The sequence below is a fragment of the Electrophorus electricus genome, chromosome 1, assembly GCF_013358815.1.
Source record: "Electrophorus electricus isolate fEleEle1 chromosome 1, fEleEle1.pri, whole genome shotgun sequence".
Classification (NCBI taxonomy): Eukaryota; Metazoa; Chordata; class Actinopteri; order Gymnotiformes; family Gymnotidae; genus Electrophorus; species Electrophorus electricus.
The window spans coordinates 33,654,944-33,675,745 of NC_049535.1; the positions used below are offsets into that span (position 1 = coordinate 33,654,944).

At 48.3% G+C, this 20,802-nt stretch overlaps 2 protein-coding genes and 1 long non-coding RNA gene across 4 annotated transcripts in view; 2 read left to right on the forward strand and 1 right to left on the reverse strand.

Moving 5' to 3' along the window:
• smg1 (SMG1 nonsense mediated mRNA decay associated PI3K related kinase) overlaps positions 1–9,053 on the forward strand; it is a 29,472-nt gene extending 20,419 nt beyond the window's left edge. Inside the window, exons 41-62 of the mRNA XM_035533824.1 lie at positions 79–308; positions 452–700; positions 1,066–1,204; positions 1,296–1,405; positions 1,711–1,929; positions 2,010–2,203; positions 2,418–2,590; positions 2,759–3,038; positions 3,289–3,561; positions 3,762–3,996; positions 4,135–4,361; positions 4,480–4,636; positions 4,739–4,928; positions 5,118–5,590; positions 5,896–6,033; positions 6,125–6,457; positions 6,566–6,793; positions 6,973–7,184; positions 7,665–7,765; positions 7,874–8,050; positions 8,517–8,623; positions 8,725–9,053. Of these exons, the coding sequence (XP_035389717.1) occupies positions 79–308; positions 452–700; positions 1,066–1,204; positions 1,296–1,405; positions 1,711–1,929; positions 2,010–2,203; positions 2,418–2,590; positions 2,759–3,038; positions 3,289–3,561; positions 3,762–3,996; positions 4,135–4,361; positions 4,480–4,636; positions 4,739–4,928; positions 5,118–5,590; positions 5,896–6,033; positions 6,125–6,457; positions 6,566–6,793; positions 6,973–7,184; positions 7,665–7,765; positions 7,874–8,050; positions 8,517–8,623; positions 8,725–8,802 (4,523 nt within the window). The 3' untranslated portion in view covers positions 8,803–9,053. The remainder of the gene's footprint in view (positions 1–78; positions 309–451; positions 701–1,065; positions 1,205–1,295; positions 1,406–1,710; positions 1,930–2,009; positions 2,204–2,417; positions 2,591–2,758; positions 3,039–3,288; positions 3,562–3,761; positions 3,997–4,134; positions 4,362–4,479; positions 4,637–4,738; positions 4,929–5,117; positions 5,591–5,895; positions 6,034–6,124; positions 6,458–6,565; positions 6,794–6,972; positions 7,185–7,664; positions 7,766–7,873; positions 8,051–8,516; positions 8,624–8,724) is intronic.
• Positions 9,054–10,853: 1,800 nt separating this feature from the next.
• arl6ip1 (ADP-ribosylation factor-like 6 interacting protein 1) lies at positions 10,854–15,922 on the forward strand. Its single transcript, XM_027015732.2, has 6 exons — positions 10,854–10,999; positions 12,034–12,167; positions 12,623–12,742; positions 13,799–13,916; positions 14,171–14,255; positions 14,890–15,922. The coding sequence occupies exons 1-6, from the start codon at positions 10,964–10,966 to the stop codon at positions 15,006–15,008; spliced, it is 612 nt and encodes a 203-aa protein (XP_026871533.2). The 5' UTR covers positions 10,854–10,963; the 3' UTR covers positions 15,009–15,922.
• A 199-nt stretch (positions 15,923–16,121) lies between these two features.
• On the reverse strand, positions 16,122–20,793 carry LOC118240083. Of its 2 annotated transcripts, XR_004775262.1 has the most exons (5): positions 20,566–20,793; positions 20,319–20,368; positions 19,786–20,049; positions 17,156–17,249; positions 16,122–17,071 (listed from the first exon to the last, which is right to left on the reverse strand). It is a non-coding gene; the product is annotated as an uncharacterized LOC118240083 (long non-coding RNA). The 2 variants fall into 2 exon arrangements; XR_004775258.1 differs by having other exon boundaries at positions 19,928–20,049; positions 20,319–20,793.
• Positions 20,794–20,802: the final 9 nt, after the last annotated feature.

The following is a 20,802-nucleotide window of genomic DNA, read 5'->3' on the forward strand; positions in this document are numbered from 1 at the left end:
TCGCCCTGGTCATTAGTTCGTCTGTAATTGGATTCTCTCTCTCTTTCTCTCTACCCCAACCCCCCCCCACCCCGCCAGGCTTGGAGGACCTACACTTGGACGAGAGAATCATGCAGTTTCTCTCCATTGTCAACACCATGTTCACCAAGGTGAACCAGCAGGAGAGTCCGCGCTTCCACGCGCGCCACTACTCCGTGACGCCACTGGGCACGCGCTCCGGCCTCATCCAGTGGGTGGATGGTGCCACGCCCCTGTTTGGCCTCTACAAGCGTTGGCAGCAGCGTGAGGCTGCGCTGCAGACGCAGAAGGTCTGTGACACGCCTGGAGATCTAAAATGCTGAATGTAGAATGTGCTGGAAAGTTTTGGCACGTCCTCCGCAACATTTGTCTCGGGCTGACAGCGTGCTGGGACGCAGCCTCTTATCTTTATAGATCTACTTCTCTTTTTCAGGCCCAGGACTCCTTTCAGCAGCCCCAGAACCTGCCTGTGGTGCCCCGCCCCAGCGAGCTCTACTACAGCAAGATTGGCCCGGCGCTGAAAGGGGTGGGGCTCAGCCTGGACGTGTCTCGCCGCGACTGGCCGCTCAGCGTCATGAGAGATGTGCTGCGTGAGCTGATGGAGGCCACGCCCCCCAACCTGCTGGCAAAGGAGCTTTGGTGCTCGTGCACAACACCCAGCGAGTGGTGGAGGGTCACTCAGGTAAGCACAGGCCTCGCACGAGTAGCACCTTGGGTGACGTGGGCGTGTGTTACACGTTTTTAGCTCACGTCTACTGATCTGGCCTGTCTGGCGGGGTCTCGGATGTTGCACACGGTACCAGTAGATTGTGTGTATCGAGAGCAAACATCCGATAGTCAGAGTAGTTTCCTCTTCTGTTATCTGCAGGGTTTTAACTTACAAAATGAAAATAATTGACTAGCACAGAGCAGCACTGCTGTCTTTTCACAAAATGTTTGACCGTAGTGGGAGGAGAAGCACTGAGGAACTGTTGGAACAGTGCCGTCCCCTGGTTCAGTTGGGCTACTTTAAAATATCCTTTTTAATTTTTAAATCTTTTTGGACAGTCGTACGCGAGGTCGACAGCTGTGATGTCAATGGTGGGCTACATCATCGGATTAGGCGATCGTCACCTGGACAACGTGCTGATCGACATGACGACAGGCGAAGTGGTGCACATAGACTACAATGTCTGCTTCGAAAAAGGTTGGTCCGAGTAGTTCCCCTTTTGAAGGCCTTGCAGTATCTCGTGTTGGTGTTTGGACAGATATATGATGCATTGTGTTGGGATTTGCAGGGAAAAGCCTCAGGGTTCCAGAGAAGGTTCCCTTCCGTATGACACACAACATCGAGACAGCTTTAGGAGTCACAGGAGTGGAGGGAATCTTCAGACTGTCCTGCGAACAGGTCAGAAAACAGCTCTGGAAAAAGTCATACAGCGATATTAACAGGATGATGAGTACTTTAAAAAATAATAATAATAATACAGTTGGTTGCTTGACCACGCAAGGTGGCGCGAACCTTCTGGGCAACGAATCCCAGAAGGTTCTGGAACAGGTATTCACTAGATACAGGAGTATAGGACTAATCTGGCCATTTAGCTATGAAGTCAGTGCATTGTCACCATAATGACAGAATTCAGTTGTTCGTGACCGCCCTGTCGAACGGCGCGGTGTGGAGAACAGCTGTGTGAACACGGGGTCTCTGTGCAGGTGGTCCAGATGATGCGCCGTGGCCGGGAGACCCTGCTCACCCTGCTGGAGGCCTTCGTGTACGACCCCCTGGTGGACTGGACGGCCGGGGGCGAGGTGGGCTTTGCCGGGGCCGTGTACGGAGGGGGTGGCCAGCAGGCGGAGAGCAAGCAGAGCAAGCGGGAGATGGAGCGGGACATCACGCGCAGCCTCTTCTCCTCCCGCGTGGCCGAGATCAAGGTGAGACTGCGCTCTGCTGGGTTTCCTCTGGGCCTGTCGGCTTGCGCTAACTGTCCGTTACACGCGTGTCGTGCCCGCAGGTGAACTGGTTTAAGAACCGCGATGAGATGCTGGCGGTTGTGCCACAGCTGGAGCTGGCTGTGGAGGAGTACCTGACTCTGCAGGAGCAGCTCAGCCAGGTGGAGAAGGCGCAAGGCAAGCTGACAGAGGAGATGGAGTTCCTGGAGGGTGCGGAAGGCCGGGCCGACCACCCCGTCCACACGCTGGAGCACAGGTCGGCACAGGCATTGGGAGTAACTCCACTGTGGTGTGATCAGAAAAGCCAATAAAGCAGTGATTTTCATCTGTATTACGACCCATTTTATAAAGAGGCAAACTACACACACACCCGCGCGCATTCTCCGTAATACTGTCTCAAAGTTTTACATTTGTCCTGAAGGCTTCCTTATTTTTAGTTAGCATTCACCCCCTTCATCTCCCTCCCCCAGGTACTCGGAGCACACCCAGCTGCAGTCGAGGCAGAGGACCGTCCAGGACGCCATCCAGAGCAAGCTGTCTGACCTGGACCAGTGGATCTCTCAATACCAAGCTGCCTTCACCAGCCTGGAGGCTACCCAGCTTGCCAGCCTGCTACAGGAGATCAGCAGTCCCATAGATTTAGGTATTATTGTCTCTAGCCATGTCCACCAAGTGAGAAATTATTATTTAACTTGATCTCTGTAAAATCTGATTTCAGGTCTTACCCATCATGGGTAGGGCACCTGCATACAGGCATCATGTGTGTACGTGCTGAATTTATTTATTTTTTGGTCCCCCCCCGGGTGTGCAGGGCCGCCCAGCTACGTCCCGGCGACGGCCTTCCTCCAGAACGCGGGCCAGTCACACCTGATCAGCCAGTGTGAGGCGCTGGAGGCGGAGGTGAGCGGTCTGCTACAGCAGCGGCGCTCGCTGCTCCGCGGCTGCCTGGAGCACCTGCACAGCTACGCCACGGTGGCTCTGCTGTACCCGCGCGCCGTGCTCCACCGACACCGCACGTACGCCTGGAAGCAGTGGATGGAGGAGCTGGTGCGCGACATGACGGCCGAGCGATGCCAGGCTGTCTATCACCAGTGAGTGGGCTCGCGCCACCCACCCCACCCCCCAAACCACACACATTCTAATACCCTCCAGGGTTTTTTGTTTGTTTGTTTGTTTGTTTGTTTGTTTAAAAGCTTTTTACAACAGTAAACAGACTCCAGAGCAATTTCTGGAGGATGGTCCAGCAGGAGAGCCAGTCAATCAATCAGATAATCAGCCTCTGCAGCGAGCGTCTGGATTAGGTCAGTATGTTGATATGAGGCTCTTCCGCACCGTGTCCAGCTACGAGATGCAGTTCGCCCCCCAGCCGCCGGCCGCCAGCGTGCAGTTCCTGTCCAGCGTGGAGATGGCCCTGCAACACCACGTGGCCGAGACCAACACGCGCCTCCTGCGGCAGGCGGAGCGGCTGAAGGCAGAGGGCGCCAGCGTGCCCGTGTGCGAGGAGCAGCTACAGGAGATCGAGCGCTGCATCAAGGTCTTCCTGCACGAGGACGTCGAACTCGCCTCCTTCAGCCTGGCTGGGATCATCGTCTCCGCACTCTGCGCCCTGACCAGGTGTGTGTGTGTGTGTGTGTGTGTGTGTGTGTGGGCACCTTTTTCCTTCTCTCGCATTCTTTCCGAGTGTGTATGAAATTATTTTATGACCTGTTTGTGACCCAGGTAGTTTAAAAAAAAAAAAAAGTCTGTCAGGGCAGTCTGGACTCTTGATGTCCTGCTGGCCGAGTTTTTGACCTGGATTTTCCGCGCCATTCTAGGCGGAACCTGGTGATGGAGGGCGCGGCGGCGAGTGCGGGCGAGCAGCTGGTGGAGCTGACGTCGCGCGACGGCTCCTGGTTCCTGGAGGAGCTGTGCAGCATGAGCGGCAACGTCACGTGCCTGGTGCAGCTGCTGAAGGAATGCCGGCTCCAGTCCTGCGACCTGGACGTGTTGGGCCCCGCCCACACCTCGCAGGCCGTCTACCTGGCCAACGGCGTCTACACCTGTCTGCAGGTGAGGGGGCAGGCGGCTTCAGGATTATGATCTGTGATGATCCTAATTTGGATCCTAATCACATTTATTTAGATTGTGTCTTTCTGAAATCTAATACCACTGCGCACAAAGCGAGAGACCCCTCATCGTCTTTTGCAGGAGCTCAACACCAACTTTCGTCAGATCATCTTCCCGGAGGCTCTGCGCTGCATGCTGAAAGGCGAGAGCACTCTGGAGACCATGCTAGCCGAGTTGGACTCCCTCATCGAGCAGTGCGCCGACGGGGTTTCCCTGCAGGGGCTGGGCGAGGCCCTGCAGACTCACCTCCGGAACGCAGCCATGGGGCTGGACGAAGACACAGACGCACACTACTTGGAGGTCACCAGGTAACGGCTGTGTTGTTCATTTCACTTGTGAAAGCCAGTCCACCAGAGCCCATCTTTTTGTTTAGAGAGGTGTGTGTGTGTGTGTGTGTGTGTGTGTGTGCGTGCGCACGCGTTTCAGGGTGTTGCGTGTCCAGTACTCTGAGCTGATCCAGCCACGGACCCTGGAGGGCGCAGTACAGGACACTCCGAAAATGAGTGCAGGCCAGATGCTGCTGGTGGCATTTGACGGGATGTTCGCCCAGCTGGAGACTGCATTCGGGCTGCTGGTTGAGAAGGTGATTCCTGCATGCACAGCAGGGCAGGAGGAAGGAAAGGAACGATAGCTTTGCTCATGTTGGATAACTGCACGTCCGCCCCCCCCCCCCCCCCCCCCGCAGCTGAACTCCATGGATGTGCCAGCCGCCTGGAGGAAGGTGGACGTTATCCGCGAGGCGCGGGCCACGCAGGTCCACTTCTTCGACCGTGTGCAGACCCGGCAGGTCCTGGAGGAGATCTTCTTCCTGAAGAGGCTCCAGACCATCCGCGACTTCTTCCGCCTGTGCGCCTCCTTCGCGCAGACGCTGTCTGGTAGGTCTGCCCCCTCTGCCTTCCCACACCCTCGCTGAGCTCCGTTTGCCTTGGCAGTCGGAAGGGAACGAGTTGAAAACGGAGTAGCGTGAGGAACACGTGATCATCTGATCTCCAGGGCGTGTTACTGAAGGTCCTGGCGTGAGGGATGCGTGCGACAGTATGCCTGACCCCGTTTGTCTTCCCCAGGCTCATGTCCCGCTCCCGCCGACGACCCGCCGCCGTCCAACGGCCCCGTCCCCCTAGCCAAGGCCGGGTATCGCGGCTCGACCGTGGTCAGCGAGGACCAGATGACGCGGCCGATCAAGGCCTTCACGGCGGACTTCGTGAGGCAGATGCTGATGGGGCTGCCCACGCAGGCCCTGGGCCTGGCCCTGTGCAGCGCCCTCAGCGCCCTCGGAGCCGACCTCGTCGCCCAGGTCGAGGCCAAGGACTTCGGCGCCGAGGGCAAAGTCTCGCTGGACGACCTGTGCAAGAAGGCGGTGGAGCAGGGAGTCCAGGCAGGCCGCCTGTCCCAGCTGCTGCTGAACAGGGCCACCGTGCTGGCCAGCTCCTACGACACGGCCTGGAAGAAGCTGGACCTTGTGCGCCGCCTAGAGGTCAGCGTAGATGCCTGCAAGGTCAGCCTGCAGAGGGCCCAGCTGCACATCGCCATGTTCCAGGTAAGAAAGAGGCCTGCAGAAGTGTTTTTAAAAGAAATGCACAAGAACAGACAGGACTCTACCCTGATACTGATTGGTTTAGTAATTGAATTTGGTAATTATGTATTAATAAATTGATGTTTAACCAAACTGTTCAAAGGAAAAAAAAAAAAAGCAAAGGAAAAAGATTTGTTTCGGCGGCATGCTGTGTTTTAATAATTAAAGTTTAGTTAAGTTTCCTCATTGGCAAATGCTACTCCGTCCTGGTGGGTTCTTGGTAGTGTGGGATCAGCTGTGAGCGCTGTAACCCTGATCTGCTGTTCCAGTGGCAACATGAGGACATCCTGGGCTCGCGGCCGCAGCCCATGACCGTCAGCCCTCCTCCCCGCTCCGTGATCCTCAGCAACATGAAGAAGAAGCTCTACAAGCTGAGCCAGGACGAAGCGGCCATCGCCGGCGTTCAGGTTCGACGCCTCGCCCCGCCCCGCCCTTCTGTTTGCGCTCCCCGGCTCACCCGCTAACGTCTTCCTGTTGCTCTGCTGTGTGGGCCTGCAGGAGAAGCTGGCGTCACTAGAGGGCAGCATAGAGCAGAGGCTCAAGTGGGCAGGCGGCGCCAACCCGGCGCTGGCGCCCGTGCTGCAAGACTTCGAGGGCACCATCACCGAGCGCCGCGCCCTGGTGGCGAAGGAGAGCCAGCGCACCAGCCAGGTCACGCTCCTCTGCAGCACGGTGCTGAACTTCGAGGGGCTCCGCACACGCACGACCGAGGCTCTGAACATGGACTCCGCCCTCTTCGACTTGGTGAAGCGCTGCCAGGCCACCTGCTCCTACGCCGCCCAGTTTAGCACCTCCGTCTCCCCACTGGAGCTGCAGCTGCTTCACAGGCTGGTCCGTCAGACCCATCCCCCCCCCCCCCCCCCCCCCCCCCGGTCTCTGTCTCTGGTCTAAGTATGTGGCTGGTGTGGTGGTGGTGTGATTTGGTGTCTGTCTCCCCAGAACCCAGCGATGGAGCTGTCTGTGGGTGGCCCCGAGTGGCTGGGTTGTGCTCAGAAGCACCTGTCTCAGGAGATGGCCAGTCAGCACAGCCTGCAGGAGGACCGCGAGCAGCAGCTGGATAGCGTGATGGAGACCCTGCAGCTCCTGGTGGACACCATCAAGGGCATCCTGTCCAATCACAACCGCCAGCTGGCTGACGTCAAGCACCTGCTCCGCGCCATGGCTAAGGTGAGTGGCGCGTGACTAACCGGGTGAAGAGAGAACGTGTGTGTTCAGTTGGATCTGTTTGTGTTTTTCCGTTTTAAGCTTTAAATGAGTTTCAAAAATCTTGAACTGCAGACATGACTGATGAGGCACTTTAGTCATTTCTGTAACGTTGAACTAAGCCCTACTTTCATGTCTGGCAGGACGAGGAGAACGCCCTCGCCGAAGGAGAGGAAGTGACCTACCAAGGGAGCGTGCGCCAGTTCCTGTCTGAGTACAAGGAGTGGCAGGACAACGTGCAGATTGTGCTGTTCACTGTTGTGCAGGCCACTGGCCAGGCCCGCGGCTTGGAGCAGGTGGAGATCCTGCAGGAGATCCCAGCCACGCTCACGGAGCTCAAAGCCCAGAGCCAGAGGTGAGGGAAACGGGCGCAGGCAGCTGACCGTGCTGGGCGTCCTGTCCTGTACTTTTGACGCGTTTGTTCTCTCTGGCCCAAGACTGATGGTGTCCTATGGACTCAAGTGGTGAAGTAGGATCGAGTTGTTCTCTTAAATCAGGGGTTCTCAGCCCAGTGACTCCCCCGGGGAAGTCTAGATTCATGTCTGTTCCAATTTCTCATCCGCATGAACCGGGTCATCAGGACTTCAGAGCTCTTGATGACGCTGGTAAGTGTTGGGAGCTGGGAACTTGAAATGAGTACAAACCTGATCTGGCTGTGAGAAAATCACAGGCTCTTGATGCATTCAGCAGTAACTGATGGACAGATGATGACGACAGTGAGTCAGACAGCAGCGAGTGACCATGGTTATCAACTTGTACTGAGCATTGGTTATGGCCGGTCCTGTTTGACCTCCCAGAGTTCTCTGCTCATGTCTCGTTCCTGTGTTCACTGCAGCATCTACAACGGGTTGGTGGCTTTTGCTTCACCGCTCGTTACCGAAAGAGGAAGTGATGGCGCGAGTCCCACGTCAACGGTGCAGACGAGCTTCGCGGCAGGTAGGGCTGGTGGTGATTTTAAAGTAGTGTTTTACTGTTTTTCAATGACTTCTGTTTGTGGTCTCATGGGTTTGGTTTGCTGTCGCTCCTCGGTGGTTGCCCGCACAGCGGTGCGTTGCGGTGCCGTGAAGACCCAGCCCGACAGTATGTCTCAGAACGCCCGCAAAGCCCTTCCTCGGAACTTTGGGACCCCTGCGGACACGCCGCCCAGCACCCTGCTTCCTGCCACCAAAGGCCTGGCCCCAAGCCCCAAAAGAGCCGTCAGGGACCCGAAAACTGGCAGGGGTTCGTCACTCTCCAGTCACCGCTAAACACAGCCTGAAAATGTATCCAAGGGGGAATTTGGATGCAGAAATATTTACAATTTTATATAGTCAGAAGTTCTATACTCAGAACTTCTTTTTTTTTTTTTTTTTTTCCCCCAAATCAAATTTTAGGGCTTCTTCAAACTTAAAAATTCATTATACTGTATATTCCACTACTGTATAAAGTTGTTTGTGTATTTATTTAAAATAATAATAGTAATGGTAACCAAAGAACAGGGTCTTGGAGTTTATGGTCCTCATTGTGTTTTAAGAGCTAACTGGTTTCAGTGCAGCAAATTTGTTTCCAGCCAGACTGCGACGGAGCTGTCTGCCTAGTCTGGTGTAGATTCTTTTGAACGAGCCCAGTAACGACAGGTTTCAGGCTGTGATTTTGTGAATGGTGTGAATGACAGCAGTTTTAGATTTAAACGTTTCTCTCCGTTCAGCTGTACAAGAGAGAAACTCTTACGCTGTGAGTGTTTGGAAGAGAGTGAAGGCGAAACTGGAAGGGAGAGATGTGGACCCTAACCGGAGGATGAGCGTCACTGAGCAGGCATTTCTCTTCTCTTTGACCGTTCCAGTTTTTATTATTATAATCTCTACCAGATTTAGACTGATGCCTTTTAAGGAGTTCTCACATCTGTCTCTCTTCAGGTGGATTATGTCATCAAGGAGGCCATGAACCTGGACAACCTGGCTCAGCTCTACGAAGGCTGGACAGCGTGGGTGTGAAAGGGATCCGTGCAGATCACTTCGGTCCAGCGAGGGTAGAAATCCACCAGAATCCACTGGGTCTGGGGCGATGGAGTCACAGAGCTCCACGCGGGAAAGGGAGGGGTGTAGAGGCCCCCCCCGCACGCCCACACGGGATCTCCGTAGCCCGGCTGCACCCGGCGATCCAGCAACCACCACCGATATGGGTCTGCATCTGTCTCCCTGAGACGTGTGGGGAGCGTACCAAGATGGGGAGGGGGGTGGGGGTTGGCGGGGGGGGACGAAGCTCCCAGCTTGACCTGCCCCCTCCAACCAACCCCTGCATAAACAACGACGATGACGACAATAAAATGTCTGTTAACTATCAACAAGGGGCTCGCTGCAGGGGAACTCTTTGCAGGAAAGTGATTTGGTCCCAGTGTTGCTCTGTTTAGAGCGGAGAGGAGCGGTGTGCCTCTGAACTTCACACAAGAGCAGCAGCAGCAGGAGGGAGACGGGAGTGTCTGGTCCTCTGCTTTTGGATGGCTTGGGGATGGCGCCCTCGTAACAGCTCAGGCTGACGTGGTTCTGGGCAGGTACGGGAGGCTGAGGGCGGAACTCCATTCAAAGCCAGATGGCCGTTGGCAGACCCAAGAGCTCTTAAATCTCTGGACACGTTTGTAATCAAGACTTTTTTTCCTCTCCCCTTTCAGACATTTATTCTAAAGTTATTTTACACGCCTCTAATGTATGTTGCGGATTTCACAGTTCAATGGAAAAAATTGTAAAATGGCAACGGCTTTACAGGGGGAGAGATCGTTTGAGTGTCTGGCAGGAATGAATGATTGCTTCAAGGTGGTAAACGCACTCTTGTGTTTCTCTGATTTGGTGGAAGTATTGAAGGACTAAATGAGGCCTAGTCATAAATCTGAATAGATGTGTTAATCCCCCTCCACCCCTGTTAGTATGCATCTTTACAATTTGTTGTGTGTTGGTATTTTTCTCCCTTTATTAGCGGTTTAGATTGCACCATTTTGACTTGTGTGGAAGTGTATCGTTTGATGCATACTCCCCCACTAAGCTTGTGTTTTACTGCTCTCTTGATCTAGTTTTACATTTTTAGTGGGAGAAATAAACAATGGAGTAATGCAGTGGTGATGGTAAAATAGCATCTTAAAGATTTTACTCTTTTGTTTGGCAAATAAACCTGGACTGAAAAATGTCATTTGTCATCTTCTTCCAAACTGTCTTAACTGGTAATCCTACACCAATATACCATTATGTATTAAACTGTTTTTGTTTTTTTCCTGATGTTTATCAAGAATGAAGCTTAGATTTAACATCCGATGTGTTGGAAAGGCTGTGTGCCTTTCTATACTAAGGGATCGCTGTCGTTTTTCCTATGATTTACCTTATGAAACACACCTATTAACCTGCCTGTTTGCGATTCTGTACCAAGACTCTTAAACACGGCTGAAAAGCCACTCTATGGAGCATCAACTGGTTCAATTGAAGACTATAAAGCAGTTTGTTTAGTCTCGTATGAGCTGCACTTCATAGAACTTGGGTAAAAATAATTTTCACAAATTTTGCTACTTTTTGATGGTTAAAGAAGCAATAAGTAACTTTTAATCCGGTTCTATTTCAGACCATGTAGACTAATGTCAGATAACTAGCTTTAAATCTTTTCAAGATGTCTTTTGACATGTACAATAATAGAATTTTTACATTGCAACTCTGTTCTTTACCTTCACACATTGAAATAGCGTTTCAAAGCATTGTAAAGGCCTTAAACACTGTTTCAGGGCAAGAGATTGTGTTTTAGACTAAATTGATAAAGAATCAGAAAATTATTTTAAGTGAAAACAATCTGTTGTATCATTTGCAATAAGTACATTGCAAGTCTGTTCTTTAACTGTCACACATTGAATCTCCACGTTAAATCTGTAGCTAAATAGTCTATGTAAGGATACGAGCGTTCCATCGCGTAAGTAAGCGGGTTTTCACAGAACGTGTCTACCGCCGTGTGAACTACAGTTCCCAGCAAGCATTGCGCACGGCCAAGTTTCACATGATAACGTCCCGCATCTAACGGTTAACGTCTTTGCATTCAGAGGCGTGTTCGGGGACTGGACCTTTCAAAAACGAAGGAAGCTGCACTTCCGACTTCTGAAAGTTCAACGACAAATTAAGATAATCAATGGCAGAGGGCGATAATAAAAGCGCAAATCTTTTGGTAAGTTTCTTGGAGCAATATTTACCAATAGTGGAGCAATCTGTTTTATGAAGCTATATACTTGAGGGAATTGGCTAATTAGCGTTAGCTATCATACGTTGCTTGAATTCTCTGCACTCACACACTAGGATGGCTAGCTACCAGACCAGAATATGCCGTTAATAATAGAAGTGTTTTTTTCATAACGTGAAATACCATCATAATGACAGGTTAACGGAGGTCGTGCTGGAATTTCAAGCTTAGAAATCTAGCTAGCTAAAGATGAGCGTTCTCATTGGCGCACTAAGCATGTATTAACTAGGCTGGCTAACCTACTATATACCGTTAACGCTATCCTATGCGTTACACCGAAGATGGCCACCTGGTTTGCTAAAATCGTACACCATTTAATGCAGCTTCGTGTCAAATTTCTGTTCGTTGCTCAGTTTCAGTCATGAGCTCGCTGAAGCTAGCATTTCTCTTGGCTAGCTAGATAACATGACAAGTTCGCTGCCTTTAGGAATTGATAACATACAACGCTAGCGTTAGCTTGCTAGATATATAGATACTGTATTGAAACGGTCTAACTTTCCCTTAGCTAACTAGCCTAGCCTAACTAACGTAGCTAAAAGGGCGTCACAGTCCAACGGTCGGTGTGTCTCAAGGCCCGTCAGCGCTATGACCAGCGCAGGTTTGTAATGGTTAGTAATGGTCTCTGTGTTTGAAGTATAACCTGATGCGTTTTATTTCTTAGCTAGGTTACAACAGCTGGCTGTAACACTGGGCATAGCTTGTTAGGTAGCAGTGGTAGCTCAGTGGTTAAGGTACCTGTAATCGAAAGGTTGCTGGTTCAAGCCCCACCACTGCCGGGCCTGAGCCTCAATTGCTCAAGTTGTACTCGTATGTCATAATTGTAAGGCGCTTTGGGTAAAGGCGTCAGCTAAATGCCATAAATATAAACGTGTGCACCCTTTTCCGTAACGCTAACATGCCCTTCCGTGTCGTTTAACGATAGCTGTGGGGCAAACGTTTCTTAACTCCAAACTGTCTGATAGGCTCAGGAAACGGCTCAACTCGAGGAGCAGCTTCAAGGATGGGGGGAGGTCATTTTAGCTGGGGACCAGTTCCTGAGGTGGGAAAAACCATGGTTCCCTGGGGCCTTGATGGGTATCACCACAGTCGTTTTCCTGTGAGTATATGGAGATGCACTCTAACCCCCCTCCTCCATCAGCTCCAGGTTGTTTTAAAATATTTAAAAATCTAAGTTCTGTTGTCAGGATTATTGCATTTTTAAATATTAGGTCTTGTTTTGCTGTTTTAAGATTTGTTACAGGAATTAAGAAGCCTGGCACTGTTATGATTATAGGATCACAGGTCATGTGATGCTGGCCATAGTTGACTCAATATAGTTCGGACACCACAGTATAAGGATGTGAAGTATTGTTTTAATTACATTAGTGACTATCGGCAACAGCCGTTTGTTCAAGTTATAGGAACAATATGCGCTTCTTTCCCACTTCACAGCCCACATGCACACTAGTCCTGTTCTCTAAGGTATTGTTTCAGTGGCTTGCCTTGATCCTTGTCATTTGGCTTTCAACCAGTTCAAATGGCATGTATTTGGATTGTTTTTCCCTTTGGCAGGCTTGTCTACTACTTGGACCCGTCTGTGCTGACTGGGCTGTCCTGTACCGTCATGATTCTGTGCCTGGCTGACTATCTGGTGCCCACCCTCGCCCCACGCATCTTTGGCTCCAATAAGTGGTGCGTGCGTTACATGGACACACTGAATGTAGAACACAACCCCCAGATCAGTTCTGCACACTGCCTGTTCCTGCCAACAGATTGGCTCCTACGTGACATGTTGGTTTACCTGTAATGCGAGCAGCATTTTGCTGTCCAGCATGATAACCAAAGTCCAAATGATCACTGGTTTTACTGTAGCCCTTTTCCCTCACGATGGGATATTTAAATATAATATTTGCGCGTGACTCTTGGATCTGTTCGGCAGAAGAGTGGCACCTTCTTGTCCTGAAGTTCTTTGTCCAACCCCCATCTCTTGTTAGTAGAGGCACCTCCCCTTTCCTCCCTTGTGGTTCCATCTACTCCAGGGCTGCGCTTTGCTGACGAGCAAAGGCTCCATTTGTGGCTGGGTGTTGAGTGTCTTGATGCAGTGCCGGACTGACTCAGCATTAGTTCTTTCTGTCTCTGTGGGCTGTGCTGTCCCACAAACGCTGCATTAGGCAGAAACCTTCCCCTGCTGTGTAGGGGCTCCAGATCACTGCACAGCAGTTTATTTTAGACCCTGGCAATGTCCTTGTGCCTCAGCCTCTTGTATATGGTCATGTTTTTATGTCCAGAAATAAAAAAACTGCACCTAAGCACATAGGCAAGCAGGTCTCCCATTGCATTTTAAGATTATCTAAGATTACGGCATCTGATTTCCAGTTTGCATTTAGAAGGGCAGGGTTGTGTGATGAGTATAGAAATAAATTGTCTGTCATTTTTATCCCTTATTTACAGTCAAAATGGTCTAAAGCTTAGATGTGGCTTGTGTAAGCAGTCCTGTAAGGCACTTAAAACAGCCATATAAATATATATCCTAGAAATACATAATACCCTACAAGAAATATTCCACTATATTAAATTCTACTACTGTTATCCTATGTTATATTACATTATTTTACTACGTATACTCTAACATGCCCATATAGTGCTCCATAGTTTTACAGAAATGCTGTTTTCATGTGAGTAGTGGAACTAGGGTTTTCTTTTTCTTTTTTGAGTATTATCCTGATCTTTCTTCCTTCCATGGCTCAGGACCACAGAGCAGCAGCAGCGTTTTCACCAAATCTGTGGGAGCCTGGTGAAAACCCAGCGCCGCGTGATTGGCTGGTGGCGACGCCTCTTCGCCCTGAAGGAGGAGAAACCCAAGATGGTAAACAGGCTTTTCATCTCCGATGCTTAGCGACTGTTGGCCACTACTTTGGAAGCGAGCGTGTGTGCACAGTATTGAATTTCTTAGTTTTTAATTTGCTTCCCAGGTTTGCAGTACACGACCATGTTAATTTTGTTTGGGTGTAACCGATAGGAAGGCCAGTGTTCATTCCAATCAGCACCACTGTACTAAATGCAGCTTAACTGTGGTCACTTTGGTCCGTCACACAATACTCCGGTTTAATTTCCCAACAGTACGTCCTGTCAGTGATCAGCAGTCTCGTGGTTGTGGCCTGGATTGGACAGCAGGTCCATAACCTCTTCCTCACCTACCTGATTGGTACGTACGCAGTGCGCATCTGTTGTGTGGGGTCAGGTTTCGCTGGGCGAAGCAGCTGTCTAAAGTCAATGGTGTCCTTTTTGTGCTTAGAATCCTTCACGGCAGGGCGTCAGCAGTGCGTTACCACCATTGCTACTGTTGAACAGCAGAAGGCATGACAGTGAAAATGTTTTCACCGACGTAGGCTTCGCAATTCCTTTAGCGCTAACTGTAACATGTCCTTCATTTAACAGCTGTGCGTGAGTAAGCACCAGTCATCTGTGTGCAAAGTCTTGAGCCACAGCCACTTGAGGGCAGAAAGGCCGGCTCACATGCAGTGTGGCAGTACTAGCAAACAGTGGGCCTATTGTAGGCTGTGAAAATGGGTCACAGTTCCAAAAATATGCTTCTGCAGCTGCAAAGGCACTGAAGAGGCTGTCGAGGTGTTTTTCCAGACACTTTGTTTTGTGATTAGTTTAAATATTTTCATTACAAACTCAGATCTCCCTGCTACTAGTAAACATTCCCGTTTTCCTTCTTTCGGCGACATTCCATTCGTTCACATGCACCTCTTCTCCATGTAGCGCATGTTTTGACAGGCATATGTGACTCACCCTGGGTTCGCCTGCGCACTTTTTCCCCTCTGCGTTTGCAGTGAGTTTCCTGCTGCTCCTGCCCGGCCTCAGTCAGCACGGCATCATCAACAAATACTGCGGCATGGCCAAGAGAGAGATCAACAAGCTCCTGAAGCAGAAGGAGAAGAAGAGCGAGTAAACGCCCTTCGGGTAACACCACAGGTGGATTCTGTAGTGTTGGGAAGTCCAAAGGAACGGCAAAGAGTGCGCTGGTGTGTGAGAGTCAGTCATGGCCACAGTCACCCCCCTACCCACCCCCCACCCCATATCTTAAATAATGGCACAGACCCATGAGCTTCTGCCTTTCTGCTTGAATAACTGGTGGAGAAAAAGCAAATATATAGGCTTGAATCACTTGTAGGCTTCAGTTCACCACTCAAGAGTTTCACCACCATGATGGGCAGAGTTTGGATAGTATTCTTTCGTGTCATTATATGCATCACATCTAAGTGTTTTGCGTGTAACGGCGCTTAATGCATTAACTATGTAAAATCATGACATCGCTTTTAAGAGCCGTTTGCTTTTATAAGCCAGTGAGGCAACTACTGAAATATATTTACTCAGTCCTTCACGACTCTTGCTCTTAAAATAGGGTGTGTTGTGTGGTTTGTGGGTTGTTGTTTTTTTTTTTGTTTTTTTTTAAATCTTTTCTAGTTGGCTTTAGAAAGTGATCATTAATCATACTTGGAGTGTCATGTATTATAAGGCATTTAGCGTTGTTTTTAAAACTGCACTGGAATCTTGAGAAACTGGAGTGTTAAGAAGCTGTGTTATTGCCCTGTGTATGCTTGCATGGGGGGGTCTTGACCCATATACTGCTGTTTATTGAGTTTCTCATCAGCACTAGCCCCTCACGCCTGCTCCTGGGTTACCCCTGTAAATATACCTCTGATGTGTGTGTGTGTGTGTGTGTGTGTGTGTGTGTGTGTGTGTGTGTGTGTGTGTGTGTGTGTGTGTGTGTGTGTCATTTTCCCTCTGGCTGGTCTAAATGTCTTTACCTATGTCTTTTCATTTCCTGTTGCTGACACCTTAATAAAGGCTGGTTTAAATGCATTTCTGCACCAAGGAGTTATTTTGGGACCTGCATGTGGTGGTTGATGATGTATATTTTTGTTTTCCCCCTTGTGATAACACGCAGTTGTATACAGTTCACATCCTGACCATGTAAAGAACACCCCTAAATTCAGTAGTCCTAACTGGATTTCATAGTATTTGAAGAGTTCTGGACGTACTGGGGGGAAAATCATTCTCATATCTCTTTATTAAGTGAATGAAGACGTGTCTGGTTCAAGATCACTACTGTACACAACACATCTGATCTCTTGCCGAAGTCCTTCAGTAGAGGCGGAAGGCAGTGCAGTCAGTCTCCCAGCAACGAGCAGCCCACTGCAACCTCTGTGTGGCTTCCTCGGGTTCACAGGACCTGAAGGGCCTCGCTGCTTTCCTGCGGGAACATTGGGATGGCATCAGATTTCAAACATATGGACGACATCGGTAGCGTATCGGTGCTCGAGCGTGTGTGGTGCGCTAAAGACTAAAGGGTTTCCGTTTGTGTTCCATCACACATTATGACCTGTCGGTTATTCATCTCTGGTGTCTGTTGGGAGTTGAGGAAGAACAAACGTTTTGGCTGGCCCAGGTCAGCCCGATGAGGCTCTGGAGCACCTGTGAGGATGTCGTGGTGGTACCAGTGTATTGGCTGGCCAGAGGCTGCCGCGGGCCGGCTGGCGGGAGCGGAGCTGCAGTGGTCTAGGAAGTAGGTGCTCTCGTATGGTGTGGTCTCGGGGGGGTTGGTGACTTCTTTCACAGCCACACCCTCTTGATTTCGAGCCCAGTTGCTGGTTCTGAGGCTACGCAGAACATTATGCTGTGCACATTGTAGTGTTTAAGGTCATAAAACGGTACAGCAGAACTGATTATGGTACGCATACGATATGCAGTCAGTTGGTGTACTTAGAAAACAATATTTAAAACAGTTTCTAAGATGCTTTATAAGCATGCTTTTACATTTTCTGCCAAATGCTGAAAATGTAACTGTGGAGAACAGACCTTGCAACATGGGTAACATGAGGCTCTGTACCGGTACTATATCTTTAGGGCTGTGGACATCCCGTGAATGTGTTGAAGTATATGAGATGGACCGCCCGGCTCACTCATCAGAAATGTCAATGGCTGCCCGTCTTCACTTCTCCCTGAGAAACTCTTTAAGAAGTAGAAAAGGGAACTAAAACGACAAACTTGGTAAAAGGAGATGGAAAGACGTCGTGTTGGGACATTCCTACTCACTTCTGCATGTGTGGTGGAGTAAACAGGTTTGGCTTCGTTGCCAAGAGAAAGCGTACTCTGATGTAATGATGGTCCGCCGGTGCGGGGAGGTTTGCTGAGCATAATAACAAACATAATCATGCATAAATGAGTCATCCTCTCCATCCTCCCATGACTTTTTGCCAACATTGCTCACGACTAACCAGTGCTTGAAGGAATTAAATTAATAAAAAATGTAGTTTAGGAAAGTTCCAATTGCTGGTGGAGGGTAATTAATCCTACCTTGGAGTCATGCTTACTCGTCTCCGTGTTCTCATGGTAACATACCAAACATACAAAACCTTAACTAACCTACAACAACACTAATGCTAAGCAACAGAGCACAGACAAAGTGTAGAGAAAAGGGGACGTAAGTGTGAAGCAATATGGTCTTTTGACAATAGAAACAATGCAATCGCTAATCCGAAACACTTTGTTAATCTCCGATCTTAATTTTGGAACACCAGTAAAAGAAAACCCTTTTCATTTGCTAACATTTTCTACAGTATCTGTAAAGACTAACAAACTGTCCCAATTCTGTTCAGTCCTAAAGTCCTCCGTGTCAGGACGTTGTTGAAGATATAATTTTAATTTAATCTCTAATAAAGCATCGCAGATCTGACGCGGGAATGAATGATGACCCAAACCATCGAAGACTGTTTCTACATTGTAAGGTCATCTGGTAGCCCGTGTCCTTATAGTGGCATAAGACAACACACATTAAAGTGAAATGAGACTGATTCTCATTTCTCATGAGATCTCTGTTATTCTGTTTAGCATTAACCAAAAACATCATAATTCTATTATTATTAATACCAAAACATTATGTACAGTCGTCCAAATGTTTTGAGACTGACACAAATTTTGGTTTTCACAGTTTCCTACCTGTTTTTAGAACCTTTTGTCAGAGGTATGGTATCGTGAAGTACAATTATTACAAGTATTTCATGAGTTTTTAAAAGCTTTAGTGACAAATACATCCAGTTTAAGTAAAGACTTTAAAAAAGTCAACACTGTTAATATTAAGACTTCTGCAATTTGCCTTTGCATGCTGGATATCAGCTTTTCAGCAAAATCTTGAGTGATGGCAACCCATTCTTGCCTGATCAATGCTTGGAGTTGATCACAGTTTCTGTGTTTTTGTTTGTCCACCCTCTTTTTGAGGTCTGACCACAGGTTGTCAATGGGATTGAGATCCTGGGAGTTTCCTGGCCTCGGACCCAACATTTCAGTGTTTTGTTCATCGAGCCACTTGGTTATCACTTTGGCCTTGTGACATGGTGCTCCATCATGCTGAATAAAGCATTGTTCATTCACCAAACGTCTCCTGGATCGTTGGGGGAAGATATGTTTTGATATCAGTCCTTATTCATGGTGGTGGTGTTAGGCAAAATTTTGAGCACTATACCATATAAACATCTGACAAAATGATCTAAAAAAACTGAGGCAGTAAACTTTGTGAAAACCAAAATTTGTCCATCTCAAAACTTTTGGCCAGGACTATAGTAAAGCTGGCAATATACATGATCAAATATAGCCGTGAACAGATGACCTAGGACTATTAGATTCCCATTTCTACAGTACCGTTCCACATTTGTCCTTTTCTTGTAGAGTATGTATTGAAATTTTATTACATTTGATAAAATTTACGTAACAGCACAATAAAATGTCCTATTCACTGAGGCTTTCATCCTTGCAGTATTCTCCCAGAAGTCTCTAAATATCGACTAGGTTACAACATTTGAGAGGTGCACGACCACACAATGAAGAGCCACAAGTCTATCATTCTTGGCGTGCGCACCTGCCATAATGAAGGCACGCCGACAACACCACACCTTCCCGACAATGTTTTGGTCCTCTTTGCTGCCATCTAGTGGGTTGTAGTGCACAGCAACATAGTTCTTAACTACTGGTTGAAATTAATGTGAAAATGTGAAACCCTACAGCCTTGCACATCTGAACCGGCCGTCTGCAGGTGCAGTTATTTGGACAGGGCCATTATTGAGACACGCCTACCCGAACATTTTGAGTCCTCATTACTGCCATCTAGTGGCTGTCAATTTCTCGTGCATATTTTATTCACTGAGCAGAGGACGATTTAAGAACATCTTTCTGTAGGCAGAGGGTGTTTAAACTCTAGAGATTATTTATGCTTATGGGCAAACTGGACACTAACGTGACAGTTGGTTTTTCTATACAAATAAAATGCAGTAACTTATATTCACTATGTAATCATCTAAAACATGATCTTTTGCTTAACAAGGATGTTTTGGAATAGATCCTAAACTGGTCAAATACTTTTTCACTGCTGCATAAAATAGGAGTTAGACTTCTCCACACCTGACAATTTTATTGAATTATAAATAGTGCAATTAAATTCAGGTAATTGTTTTAAAACACTGTGGTGCCAAGTTAAGTATTTTACACCTTTGTCAAATTTAAAATTAAAAAATGTTAGAACCATTGTGGTTTCACATATAAATTTAGTAGGTCTCAGATTCTAATGTTACATGTTATTCTAATCTGAACATTAACTATTCCTTTTAGCCCACTGTAAATCAACTGTGTGCAATTATTCCAATGGTAACATGAAATTGCATAAACGGGATTACCGTGTTCATTCCAGCCTGTTTGATTCAGTACGGTTGCGGGAAGCTCCTGCCAATGCAGTATCACTGAGCAGAGGCAGAGATCCTCAAGAAGTCGCTATACTTATAATAAAATATGTTTTCATGCGATATGGCAAGAATGCACCTCTGGCCACAGCAGTGAAGCAATGATGTGACCTCTCTGACCCATGGTCTTCCCACTCCCAGTCACGTGGTGGTTCCACATACACATCACCTTCATAACAATGTCTGTTCCTGCTGGGGAGCCTGTGGAATAAGACCAGTGTCACCCTTCAATACACACATCTGCATGAGCTCACCTGGTAGCTAGCAACACCAAGGTTTTGGTTCCCACTTTTCTTTCATATTAATGAGAGAGCTTTATGAGAGCGCATCGCTTTCATACACCAATATGTCATCCTTAAAGAAAAGGATATATCGTAAGCTACTTTTTATAAATGTAATTTGAGTCCCATGCCGTAGAGCGTGTCTGTTCTCTGTTCATTGTTAGTCTACCGTTCAGTTGTGTAACTTACTGAGTAGTGACACTCTGTGATCATCTTTAGAGATTTCAACAACCCTCTCACTTGACAGGTTGTAGTGAAACATAAAAAAAATATTTTAAAATGTAACGGGGGAAACGTTGACGTATATAACAAAGTGAAAGTACATTTTTGACTATGTACTCGAATAAGAGTAAAGTAGTTTCTTTTAAAACAACTATTAAAAGTACAAATTATTCAAAAAGGTCCTTTTTGTAATGGAGTAAATGTTATTAACCACCTCTGCCTAAAACCAAAATGATGTGAGCAAAGGTATGGAAACCGTCTGGAAACAGGGAGCACTGGAATACGGCACAAAGGTGAAGGTCCCTACGGCCCAAGGTACACGGAATAACGGAAAAACGGCAGAAAACTGGCTACTGGCTGGTTGCCTTCAGTGCTAAAGTTGACTACATTCTTAAAAGTTTTTGATGGTTTAACGGTCTACGTGGCGCTGCGATAAATTAAATGCGTGTGC